Below are 12466 nucleotides of genomic sequence, written 5' to 3' on the forward strand. Positions count from 1 at the left end.
GCCACTATACACACAAAAAGGCTCCGCTTTTTTATATACACACTCAGCTGGGCCTCACAAGTAATACAACAAATGATATATTAATAGTGTGATCATATACCTACATATATACCATATACCTACACGTAGACACCTGAAACCCCACCTCTTTAAGGAATACCTGGGATAGGATAAAGTAATCCTCTAACCCCCCCCCCAAAAAAAAGATTTAGATGCACTATTGTAAAGTGGTTGGTCCACTGGATATCATATGGTGAATGCACCAATTCGTAAGTCGCTCTGGATAAGAGCGTCTGCTAAATGACTTAAATGTAAATGTAAATTTTTTCAATATAATTTCAAAATTGTCTAAGAAGAACAACATTGGCAGGGCAATTGAAGCATAGCCAATATGCAGTGATAATGTATTGGGCCTATAGCCTACTGCACAAACATCATTGCTACATTACTGTTTTTAATTGGTTAATGTGGTATTGATTAACATGTTTTATATTGTGTAAAAAATCTGAGGGGTCAATCTCGGTTTGCATTTTGACTCACAAAGTGATCTAGACTCAGAAAAGGTTGGCGACCACCGTCCTAACGTATACCGAAAAGCCCCTGCTTGTGGTATTGATATTCATTACCTGAAATTGTAAAAGTACGGAGACAATGAACTCCATATTTCAATAGCCATACAATGAAAAGAATTGCAGAAATCAATGTAATTTCTGCAGATTACCAGTTCATACCCATCATGCATTGCTACCATCTTCGTGACTACCGAGTCAGTTGATTTACGTTAGCGCAAGGAGAAAGATGTCGCTGGAAAATCGCCGAAGGATGGAGGCTTTATTCACCGTAGCGCTTATCTTCTGCTCAGCTTTTACGTCAGGTATAAGAGATGGAAATCTTCTGATTATTTAGTTACTGATCTAGATGGTTTCTGGAAATGATCTCATGTAGATAACGTTGTTACTAGTAGCGAGTTCTCTGCTTCAAATTGATAGCTAGCTAAATACAGGAAATAGCTAGCTAGCTAGTTACTGTTGAAGAAATGATAATCCGACTTGGAAAAACACTTCCAATCCTGTTGATAGAAACATAGTAAGCAATCATTTGTGGAAAGCCATGTTTTTCCCACTTTAAATATGGTGGTATAATGAGTAGATACTGCTTGTTAGGCCTAATTGCCCTAGGATGCTAGCTAGCTAACGTCAATTTGACAGCCAGCAACCCGCACCAGCTGGGAGTGGGACGACATAATCACCGGCTAACGTGAGCCATTTCCCGCTGTTTGACCCCTTTTGTCGTTATGAACAACAATATCTAGCCATCCATCGGTTCATTTTTAGCTGTCTTACTAACCAGACTCACAGGGGAGCAACTAGCCAGTTCAGTATCATGTGACAGACGGCATACCAACATCTGATTCACTTAACTTCCTCAAACATTATTCTGCTTTTCCAGTCACGAGACTTCGGCTAACTAGTTACTGTTGCCCGGCTCTGCCATCCATTAAACAGTGTAATTCGCTGTTTTTAATTAACAGTCAAGTGGGACCAAATAGCAACACTATACTGTCAGAACCGACCTAGATTAACCTCCATAGTCTTATGATATGGCTCGGTATGTGGCCCTGGTGTCCCATCCACACACAGTATGGAATGACCTTTGCTGTTTAGACGTTTTTGGAAGTTGTTTATAGATTTGTTCCTTCTGTTTTCCCTCAGGTGTTCAGGGGGACAGCCTCACCATATTGCAGGCCCCTGAGTATGTGTCCTTCCAAAAGGGAGACTGGCCGATATCAGGGGAAAAGATTCCAGATATGGTGGCTCTGACTATGGGCTTCTCCGTCCAGGAGGTACACACACACTAATCCAATGTTTGTGCAGGTGTGCAAGCCTATTTTGTTGTAATATTATATACTAAAATCTTGTGTATTGTGTCTGTGTGTAGGATCTCTCCTGGCCAGGCCTCCGGGCAGGTCCTTTGTTCCAGCGTCCCAGGGCCAACGTGCTGGTGGTGGTGAGGGGGGTGGACAGCCTGGCCCTGCCCCAGAGTGTGGCCTCTTACCCCCTGGAGAATGTGAGTGTGACCAGAGTTCCAGTCAGTAAGGTGGTGGTTGGGGAGCAGCAAAGTTGTGCGAGATTCCTTTTAATCAGATTTTTCACCGAAGCTATATTATTAATAACTTATCCCTTGTTCCCTCTCCTCCAGCCGGTGCCCTTCACCCTGGACAGTGTGGCTGAGACGGTTCACACTCTCTTTGCTGAGGACACTCCTGTGGTGCTCCAGCTGGCCCCTAGCGAGGAGGTACTGTATACACCAGCACATTATTGGATGAGCACCTGAGTGTGTGTCACTGTGTTTTATTATACAGAGGGTTGGTATGTGCAGGTCATGGTAATGTTATCCTGTGTGTGTGTGTCTGCAGAGGCTATACATGCTGGGAAAGGCCAACGCTGTGTTTGAGGACCTGCCTGTGACCCTGCAGCAGATTCGTGCTCGTCTCTCCCAGGATGGCTCTGTGCTCACCTCCCTGCCACTCAACTCCCTCAGCCGCAATGCTGAGGTACATGCATTAGTCTCGTCACGATACTAACCATACCAGGCCAAGTATCACGATAATGACTAGTATTGCAATACAACAGGGTAAAATATTCAGTGGCCTAGCGTCCTGTTTGCCCCGTCCCCCAACATGTATTCCTGTTTTCTAAACGTTATGTGCAAAACAAACTCACTGATATTAACACTGTTCGCTGTATAATAGAATACTGCGTAGAATGGCTGATTTGCTGATATTTCAAAGGCCTACCTGCGATTTGGCTGGAGGAATGGGAGGAAGGAATATACATACATAATGATCTGCTTTCATTGTAGCAGTAAGGGGGAAACACTGCATGAAGCAGTCTTTACTCTTCAGTTAACATACATACAAACACACACTACCTCCCTCACACTCTGTCTCCCTCATAAACACACACACACTACCTCCCTCACACACTCTGTCTCTCTCATAAACACACACTCTCTCTCCCACAAACATACACACTGCTCCCAACTTTTAAAAAACGTGAGGCGCCAAACAAAATGTAATGAGTACCAGAAAGAACAGTGTGATAGTTTAGGTTTACATTAGACCAGATGAATCCTACCTTTGAAGCACATCTCATGAGTAACAGACACTTTTCCTTTCTTCCTGTGCCAATCAAATTAGCCTTGACCTAGTGTCAAGTTACCAGGTTGTTGTTGTTACCAGGTTGTTGTTGTTACCAGGTTGTTGTTGTTACCAGGTTGTTGTTGTTACCAGGTTGTTGTTGTTACCAGGTTGTTGTTGTTACCAGGTTCTTAACTAGCTAGGTAACATGACTGAACAAAGTTGTTTGTTATCAAAGCAATTAGCGGCCTGGGATTAGTTTAAAACGCCCCGCAAAATGGTTTGTGAAATTATATCAAATGTGCACAAAATCACGTGGAAAGAAAAAAAGGTAGCTCTGGTAATGAGTCATATTCTTTCTCCTGTTTGAGCAAAGACAAGCTGTAAAGCTGCAAGCATGACTGTCACAAAGTTTTTCCTCTATGGCACTGCTGTGTGACAACAAACTTGTAAAGCCTATGACTGGCCTGTGCTGTTGGTTATACCAGGGATGAAATTATATACGGCGTATAAACTTTGCTTGCTCTGAGTGCTCTTCTAATGTATCAAATGTACAAATGTAACAACAGAAGACTTATCAGGGTCTGCATCATGGCGTTTTGATACCATATTTCCGTGGTACCGGTATACCATGCAACACTAACATGCGTAAATAGTGCTGGTTCTGTCTGTGTCCCTCGGTAAAAGTTAACAAGAATGGTAAGGGTTGACCACTTCAAATGTTGACCTCTGACTTTTCTCTCCCTATAGGCTGATCTGCTCTTCCTGTCTGAGGTCCAGGTTCTACATGACATCACTGCCCTGGTAAGACTCTGAATATATCATTTGTTGGGCACAGGGGCATTGGATCATTTAAATCTGAGCACAGCAGTGCCATCCCCAGAGCCTCACAGCATGTTCTGCTTATTCATTAGCGGCTAATGTTGGTAGTCTACCCCCTTCACACTCCTGTAGCTGCAGAGACACAGGCACCTGGCAAAGGACCACTCCCCTGACCTATACTCCCTGGAGCTGTCTGGCCTGGAGGAGCTGGGCCGTCGCTACGGACAGGACTCCTCTCAGTACCAAGACGCCACTGCCATTCTGGCCAATGTCCTACAGAAGGTAAGCACAAGGGGGAATGCCCATACTCTGTATTAGAGGTTGACCGATTATGATTTTTTTCAACGCCGATACCGATTTATTGGAGGACCAAAAAAAGCCTATACCGATTAATCGTCCGATTTTATTTGTAATAATGACAATTACAACAATACTGAATGAACACTTCTTTTAACTTAATATAATACATCAATAAAATCAATTTAGCCTCAAATAAATAATGAAACATGTTCAATTTGGTTTAAATAATGCAAAAACAAAGTGTTGGAGAAGAAAGTAAAAGTGCAATATGTGCCATGTAAAAAAGCTAACGTTTAAGTTCCTTGCTCAGAACATGAGAACATATGAAAGCTGGTGGTTCGTTTGAACATGTCTTCAATATTCCCAGGTAAGAAGTTTTAGGTTGTAGTTATAGGAATTATAGGACTATTTCTCTCTATACCATTTGGATTTCATATACCTTTGACTATTGGATGTTCTTATTGGCACTTTTAGTATTGCCAGTGTAACAGTATAGCTTCCGTCCCTCTCTTCGCTCCTACCTGGGCTCAAACCAGGAACACATCGACAACAGCCACCCTCGAAGCAGCGTTAACCATGCAGAGCAAGGGGCCAACCACTCCCAAGTCTCAGAGCGAGTGACGTTTGAAACGCTATTAGCACGCACCCGCAAACTAGCTAGCCATTTCACATCGGTTACACCAGCCTAATCTTGGGAGTTGATAGGCTTGAAGTCATAAACAGCGCAATGCTTGAAGAATTGCGAAGAGCTGCTGGCAAAACGCACAAAGTTGCTGTTTGAATGAATGCTTACGAGCCTGCTGCTGCCTACCATCTCTGTCAGACTGATCTATCAAATATCAAATCATAGACTTAATTATAACATAATAACATACAGAAATACGAGCCTTTGCTCATTAATATGGTCGAATCTGGAAACTATCATTTCGAAACGTTTATTTCAGTGAAATACGGAACCGTTCCGTATTTTATCTAACGGGTGGCATCCCTAAGTCTAAATATTCCTGTTACATTGCACAACCTTCAATGTTATGTCATAATTATGTACAATTCTGGCAAATTAATTACGGCCTTTAAAGAAAGGCATTGATGTTTACGGTTAGGTACATTGGTGCAACGACAGTGCTTTTTTCGCAAATGAGCTTGTTAAATCATCACCCGTTTGTCGAAGTAGGCTGTGATTCGATGAGAAATTAACAGGCACCGCATCGATTATATGCAACGCAGGACACGTTAGATAACTACACATGGTTGATGATATTACTAGTTTAACTAGTGATTATGTTAAGATTGATAGTTTTTTATAAGATAAGTTTAATGCTAGCTAGCAACTTACCTTGGCTTCTTGCTGCCCTCACGTAACAGGTAGTCAGCCTGCCATGCAGGCTCCTCATGGAGTGCAATGTAAGGCAAGTGGTTAGAGCGTTGGACTAGTAACCGGAAGGTTGCAAAAACGAATCCCCCCAGAACAAGGCAGTTAACCCCCATTCCTAGGCCGTCATTGAAAATAAGAATGCGTTCTTAATCTGACTTGCCTAGTTGAATAAAGGTGTAAAAAAATATATATATATTTATATATATAATTCAAATAATAATCGGCAAATCGGTGGCCAGAAATACCGATTGTTCTGAAAACTTGAAATCGGTCCTAATTATCGGCCATTCCGATTAATCGGTCGACCTCTACTCTGTATTCATAACATGTCTTAGTGGTGTGACTTACTCCTAAATGGCCAAGTACAGAAGGCAATGGTTTATGGTTGTAAAATCTATTTATGTTTACTGAACAAAAATATAAACGCAATATGTAAAGTGTTGGTTTCATGAGCTGAAATAAGAGCCCTGAAATTTTGCATCCCTGTTAGTGTGCATTTCTCCTTTTCCAAGATAATCCAAAAATGTGCAGTTTTCTCTCACAGCAACACAATGCCACAGATTGGCATGCTGACTGCAGGAATGTCCACCGGAGCTGTTGCCAGAGACTTGAATGTTCATTGCTCTACCATAAGCCACCTCCAACTTCATTTTAGAGTATTTGGCAGTACGTCCAACCGGCCTCACAACCACAGACCACGTGTAACCACCCCAGCCCAGGACCTCCACATCCAGCTTCTTCACCTGCGGGATTGTCTGAGACCAGTCACCTGGACAGCTGTTGAAACTGTGGGTTTGCACAACCAAAGAATTTCTGCATAAACTGTCAGAAACCGTCTCAGGGAAGCTCATCTGTGTGCTCGTCATCCTCACCAGGGTCTTGACCCGACTTCAGTGGGCAAATGCTCACCTTTGATGTCCACTGGCACGCTGGAGAAGTGTGATCTTCACGGTTGATTCCCGGTTTCAACTGTACCGGGCAGATGGCAGACAGCATGTATGGCTTTGTGTGGGTGAGTGGTTTGCTGATGTCAACGTTGTGAACAGAGTGCATGGTGGCGGTGGGTTTATGGTATGGGCAGACATAAGCTACAGACAATGAACACAATTGCATTTTATTGATGGCAATTTAAATTCACAGCGATAACGTGATGATCCTGAGGCCCATTGTTGTGCCACTCATCTGCCGCCATCAAGTTTCAGCATGATAATGCAAAACTGAAAATGTCCCAGTTCTTCCATGGCCTGCGTACTCACCAGACATGTCACCCATTGAGCACGTTTGGGATGTTCTGCATCGACGTATACGGCAGCATGTTCCAGTTCCCTCCAATATCCTGCAATTTCGCACAGCCATTGAAGAGGAGTGGGATAACATTCCACAGGCCACAATCAACAACCTGATCAACTTTATGTGAAGGAGATGTGTCATGCTGCATGAGGCAAATGGTGGTCACACATAGGGCTGTTAGGGTGACCGTATTACCGGCAGTCACCAGTCATGAAGGCAGTCAAATTCCACGTGAACGATGCTGTTGATGGTCATTAGTAGCCTACCAAACTTGCTAACTGCCTGGTACTCTGTACTCTATTGTCACTCTGACATCAATGCAAATCTAATCAAACACTTCATGAGAGCCCATGAGCTCATGTTGCGCAACACTCGTCTATGCTATGCAATTGCTTGAGAACAGAGTGATGGCCTCTACTAAAAAGAGGAGGATCCCATCAACTTTATATAAGCTAGGCCTACTATATTTATTTCTCAACTTTCCTAATATTATGCACATTGCTTCTCTTTACAACAGGAGTATAGCCTACCTGGCTGGCATGAAAATGAACCATGGGAAAAGCATTCTCCATTTGCTATTTAAGTGCATTTTTTTGCCACTGTTTTGAGACGTGCATGATAATGGTCCATTCTAAATCAAAACAAATGTCACTTATTATTTAGTATATGTAAAGAAATATTAAATCAAGAATAGTCTGATGGGTGACAATATTAGCCTATCACTTGTGAATTCTATATTATCATATGTGAATGAAGCCCAGCATAAGAAACAATGCCTTTTTTGCACCTTTTTCTAATCGTAGTCGCACACCTCATGTAGCCTAGCCCATAGGCCTAAATGTTTTTAATTTTTTATTTCACCTTTATTTAACCAGGTAGGCAAGTTGAGAACAAGTTCTCATTTACAATTGCGACCTGGCCAAGATCAAGCAAGCAGTTTGACACATACAACAACACAGAGTTACACATGGAGTAAAAAAAACACAGACTTATTTTTTTCTACTATATTATTGACTATGTACAAAGTGAGCAAATGAGGTGAGATAAGGGAGGTAAAGGCAAAAAAGGCCATGGTGGCAAAGTAAATACAATATAGCAAGTAAAACACTGGAATGGTAGATTTGCAGTGGAAGAAAGTGCAAAGTAGAAATAATGGGGTGCAAAGGAGCTAAATAAATAAATACAGTAGGGGAAGAGGTAGTTGTTTGGGCTAAATTATAGATGGACTATGTACAGGTGCAGTAATCTGTGAGCTGCTCTGACAGCTGGTGTTTAAAGCTAGTGAGGGAGATAAGTGTTCGTTCCAGTCATTGGCAGCAGAGAACTGGAAGGAGAGACGGCCAAAGGAGGAATTGGCTTTGGGGGTGACCAGAGAGATATACCTGCTGGAGCACGTGCTACAGGTGGGTGCTGCTACGGTGACCAGTGAGCTGAGATAAGGGGGGACTTTACCTAGCAGGGTCTTGTAGATGACCTGGAGCCAGTGGGTTTGGCGACGAGTATGAAGCGAGGGCCAGCCAACGAGAGCGTACAGGTCGCAGTGGTGGGTAGTATATGGGGCTTTGGTGACAAAACGGATGGCACTGTGATAGACTGCATCCAATTTATTGAGTAGGGTATTGGAGGCTATTTTGTAAATGACATCGTCGAGGATCGGTAGGATGGTCAGTTTTACGAGGGTATGTTTGGCAGCATGAGTGAAAGATGCTTTGTTTGCGAAATAGGAAGCCAATTCTAGATTTAACTTTGGATTGGAGATGTTTGATGTGAGTCTGGAAGGAGAGCTTACTGTCTAACCAGACACCTAGGTATTTGTAGTTGTCCACATATTCTAAGTCAGAACCGTCCAGAGTAGTGATGCTGGATGGGCAGAAAATATTCTTTCTATTTTATTCAGCTTTGTTCATTTGTATTCTTCATACTATAAAATAATGCCACGGAATTCTAAGCAGATCTTGTCTGCTAAATGAACTACTGTAGCCCACAGTCATTTGGCATAGCCAGATCAGGACCTAACATAAGGACAACTCAGTATGTTAGTCTGTTCTGAAATAGACATTTTCTTCATATCATGTTTCTTTAGACCTGTCTAAAATAAATACTGGATTTATTGTGAAGGTGTAGGTTATATTACATGGATTTATTAGACTTTTTAAAATGTAGATGTTCCAAAGGTCTGTGTCTTGTGTGGAAGCCAGGAGATGCTAAATGTGTTTTAATTAACGGTCAATTACCGTGAGACCGACAGTTATTTCCTTGACAATCACTGGCTGACAGAATTTCTTGACCACCACAATCCTAGTCACACCTGATACTGACTGGTTTTCTGATCCACGACCCTACTTTATTTTTTTTAAAGGTATGTGACCAACAGATGCATATCATGTGAAATCCATAGATTAGGGCCTAATTCATTCATTTCAATTGACTGATTTTGTTATATGCATGGTGTGTTTATATTTTTGTTCAGTGTCGATTGTTTTTATGGTATTCTCTCGTTATGTTTATATAGACCAACTGTGGTGTTTTTCCACGATTTCTTTGTTCTACGTCTCTCAACTTCCTGTGCTTTAGTTTGGTGAGGACTTGTTTGGTCTTTATGGTGACAGCGCGGTGGTGGAGGTTGTCACAGTGAAGAAATTTGAGGCGCCACTTACCAGGAAATCTCGCTCAATCCTGGAGTCCAAACAAATTGTGAGTGCATTTAATATTTTTTTATATGTAGATCTATGTACATTTATGCTATAACACATCATAAGCCTGATCATATTTGGATCGTCATAATTCATATGGTTTCAATGGATGCAAATGTTCTCTACATCCCTCTCACCCCCTGCAGAGTAACCCTGGCAGTCCCTATAACCTGGCCTATAAGTATAACTTTGAGTATGCCGTGATCTTCAACATCGTGCTGTGGCTGATGATCATTCTTGCCCTGGCTGTTATCGTCATCTCATACAACCTGTGGAACATGGACCCAGGATATGACAGCATCATCTACAGGATGACCAATCAGAAGATCAGGTTGGACTAAGGTCTGCCCAGCAACACTCGAGCCCTCCTATTATCCCTCTCCTAGTGAATCTTTGTTTTTCTTGTTTAGTTTGAAAAATAAAGAAGTGGAGCTGAAGGTGTAGGCCTAATTCTAAATGGGTTGGATAGGTTTAAACAGTATGGTGAAAATAATTCCTCTTAGCATAGTATAGGCCATGGTTGCACTAATTACAAACCAGATAGCGTATACCTATTCAACCTCTCAGCAATAGACAAGCTTCTAGTGGTTGGTTATGGACTTGGGAGTAGACATCAGAGTAGCAGTTGTTCAGGGAGAGGTAAAGGTCCTATCCAATATGAATGAAATGTATAAGAGATGCACTTAATTAGTTAACCTCTGTGCAATTTCTCAAAGGTGCTAACTATACAGTAGCTGTAGATGTGTAGTTTAATGCTGAGTTGTAACACTAGAGCTGTCTCTGAGGCCTAGTCCTGTACCTTCAACCCCACACTTCACATTGCTTATGAGTGTCCTCTTTAGTAGTCGTCCCACATCCCTGGTGATTTCAAATGTCTTGTTTTATTTTTATTGTAAAAAGTAAAGATGATTATTCTAATGCCCTGAAAGACTGAGAATTGGTGTGTGTGATGTAAATGTTTGTCTTGCTATTTGAAACTGTTTTAAGTTAAAGTGAAATCTAGGTGTATATATTAAAGTTAGAAATAAAAATATCCTGAAGGAAACTGCTTTATTGGTATTGTGAGAAGGTCTGTGTAACATTCGCTGGCAGGTTGCAAAGGCGCCTTGCATGCATTTTGCGGTTGTATGACTTTGACATTTGAATATGCAATAAATGAATTACCATCTAATGTTTGTACTTTACTTCATCAGTAAATTAAATTTCACACATTTATTAAACCACCATAGTCTAGAAACCATTTGCACAAATGTCCTTGGACAAACTGTCCCATAGTTTGTTTTATAATATTTGTCTGACACTGAGTTTCTAATGAACAAACTTGTTCTTACTCAGTGACATGACATGTTTACCATGACCAAAAATACTCTTCAGTTGACTTATCCAACACACGGGAGCACGAGAAAAATGTACTCATTGAGTTATATGGAAGTAACCAACCACTTAAGCCGCATGACGACGCTCTACCTCTAAAATAATCTGCAATATGTAACGGGCTTGGCGTGCTTTTGTAACAGCAGATCCACTGTACTACAAAAACACGTTGTTCATGTAAATCTAATGGTATCATTCCGTTCGCCATTCCAGCCATCATTATGAGCCGTCCTCCCCTCAGCAGCCTCCTGTGGATATGAAGTAATAGTACATAGGCTATACATCCATGCCAATGATAGTATCTTGTGACATGTTATTTCAATAATGTTTTACTTGAAAAAAACAAGCAAAACAGTTTTTTGCTTGTTTAATTTGGTAAAGTAACTTGGTGGAAAGCCTTGCAGTGCTTATCTCTCTCTCAGCCAGCATCTGGACAGTGAGGAGTGTACATTTTCATTGGCAGATCAATTAAGTGCAATGCAGTTATCCAAACACATTCATCATCAATGACTAAAACAACAAATCTAGTTTTAAAATACAAATTTCAACAATACATATAGTCATTTCATAGCCTGTGTATCATTGTGGTACCCAACAATGCCAGAGTTAAGAACAGTGTATGGTTCCGTAGGTTCCTCTCTTATCCCTGGTTGGACAACATTAGGTTCCATAGGTTTGACAAAACCTGTCTATAGTAATTATTACCCTAAGGCTGGCTTTAAAAGACTGCTGTAGTATTTACCTACAGTATGTGTCAATCATGATGGTAATTTCCACAAATTGATTATTTTTTTAACTCTTGTTTGTATCTTGTTTGATAACCAGCTATTTATGGCTGAGACTCATCCAGCATTATCAGTCAGCATGATTAGACAGGCTAATCGTGTCATTTGGTAACTAAATGAATCCCTGTGCTGGTCTGCTAAAACTTGTCTGGCCTTTGCATAACCTTTACAAAGAACTGGTGTGGGTGGGTGTGTTTGTCTGTGTCTGTGTATTTTGAATCCTGTGTTTTCTACTTCCCTTTATTTCCTGTCTCCAGCTTTAATAAGAAGGAGAAGTTGACATCTGGTTCTGATCTACCAGCAGCCGTAATAACCCCTGAACCTCATGATGATGTTATCGCTAACGGCGGCCCTGTGCAGTCGTCAGAGACAGCCATGCGGAAGTGTGGATCCTGAGGTTAAAGGTTTCACTGGATACCAGGCTGGGACCAATCTATGATCATTAAACATTTATTGAAAAAGATAAATTAATAGAACTGTATATCTAATCAGATTCACTTGAGGCCACATTTTAACATCTTTATAGCCCTACACACTTTCAATAGATGATTTGAGACTTACTTTACTGACTTTAGTCAAAGCATTCCCATATCACCATGACCATAACGATAACAGATTTTTAGACCAAACAGTATATGACATGATACGTGATTCCATTTAATTGATGTTGTATGGGTTTAGGAGTGAG

The 12466-nt window shown here is 41.3% G+C and overlaps 1 protein-coding gene across 1 annotated transcript; it reads left to right on the forward strand.

Annotated features, from left to right (window-relative positions):
• The first annotated feature begins 751 nt into the window (after nt 1-751).
• On the forward strand, nt 752-10790 carry LOC115156323 (renin receptor). Its single transcript, XM_029703806.1, has 9 exons — nt 752-874; nt 1713-1843; nt 1939-2067; nt 2200-2295; nt 2417-2554; nt 3890-3943; nt 4094-4243; nt 9501-9620; nt 9766-10790. The coding sequence occupies exons 1-9, from the start codon at nt 799-801 to the stop codon at nt 9958-9960; spliced, it is 1089 nt and encodes a 362-aa protein (XP_029559666.1). The 5' UTR covers nt 752-798; the 3' UTR covers nt 9961-10790.
• The last annotated feature ends 1676 nt before the right edge of the window (nt 10791-12466 follow it).

The sequence above is a fragment of the Salmo trutta genome, chromosome 20, assembly GCF_901001165.1.
Source record: "Salmo trutta chromosome 20, fSalTru1.1, whole genome shotgun sequence".
NCBI classification, from domain to species: Eukaryota; Metazoa; Chordata; class Actinopteri; order Salmoniformes; family Salmonidae; genus Salmo; species Salmo trutta.

Bases quoted from the DNA above. Each gene is read 5' to 3' on its own strand.
- LOC115156323 (XM_029703806.1), top strand. From the start codon at position 799: ATGTCGCTGGAAAATCGCCGAAGGATGGAGGCTTTATTCACCGTAGCG. The intron at 875-1,712 runs GTATAAGAGATG...GTTTTCCCTCAG, and splicing joins CTGCTCAGCTTTTACGTCAG to GTGTTCAGGGGGACAGCCTC. The intron at 2,068-2,199 runs GTGAGTGTGACC...CCTCTCCTCCAG, and splicing joins CCTCTTACCCCCTGGAGAAT to CCGGTGCCCTTCACCCTGGA.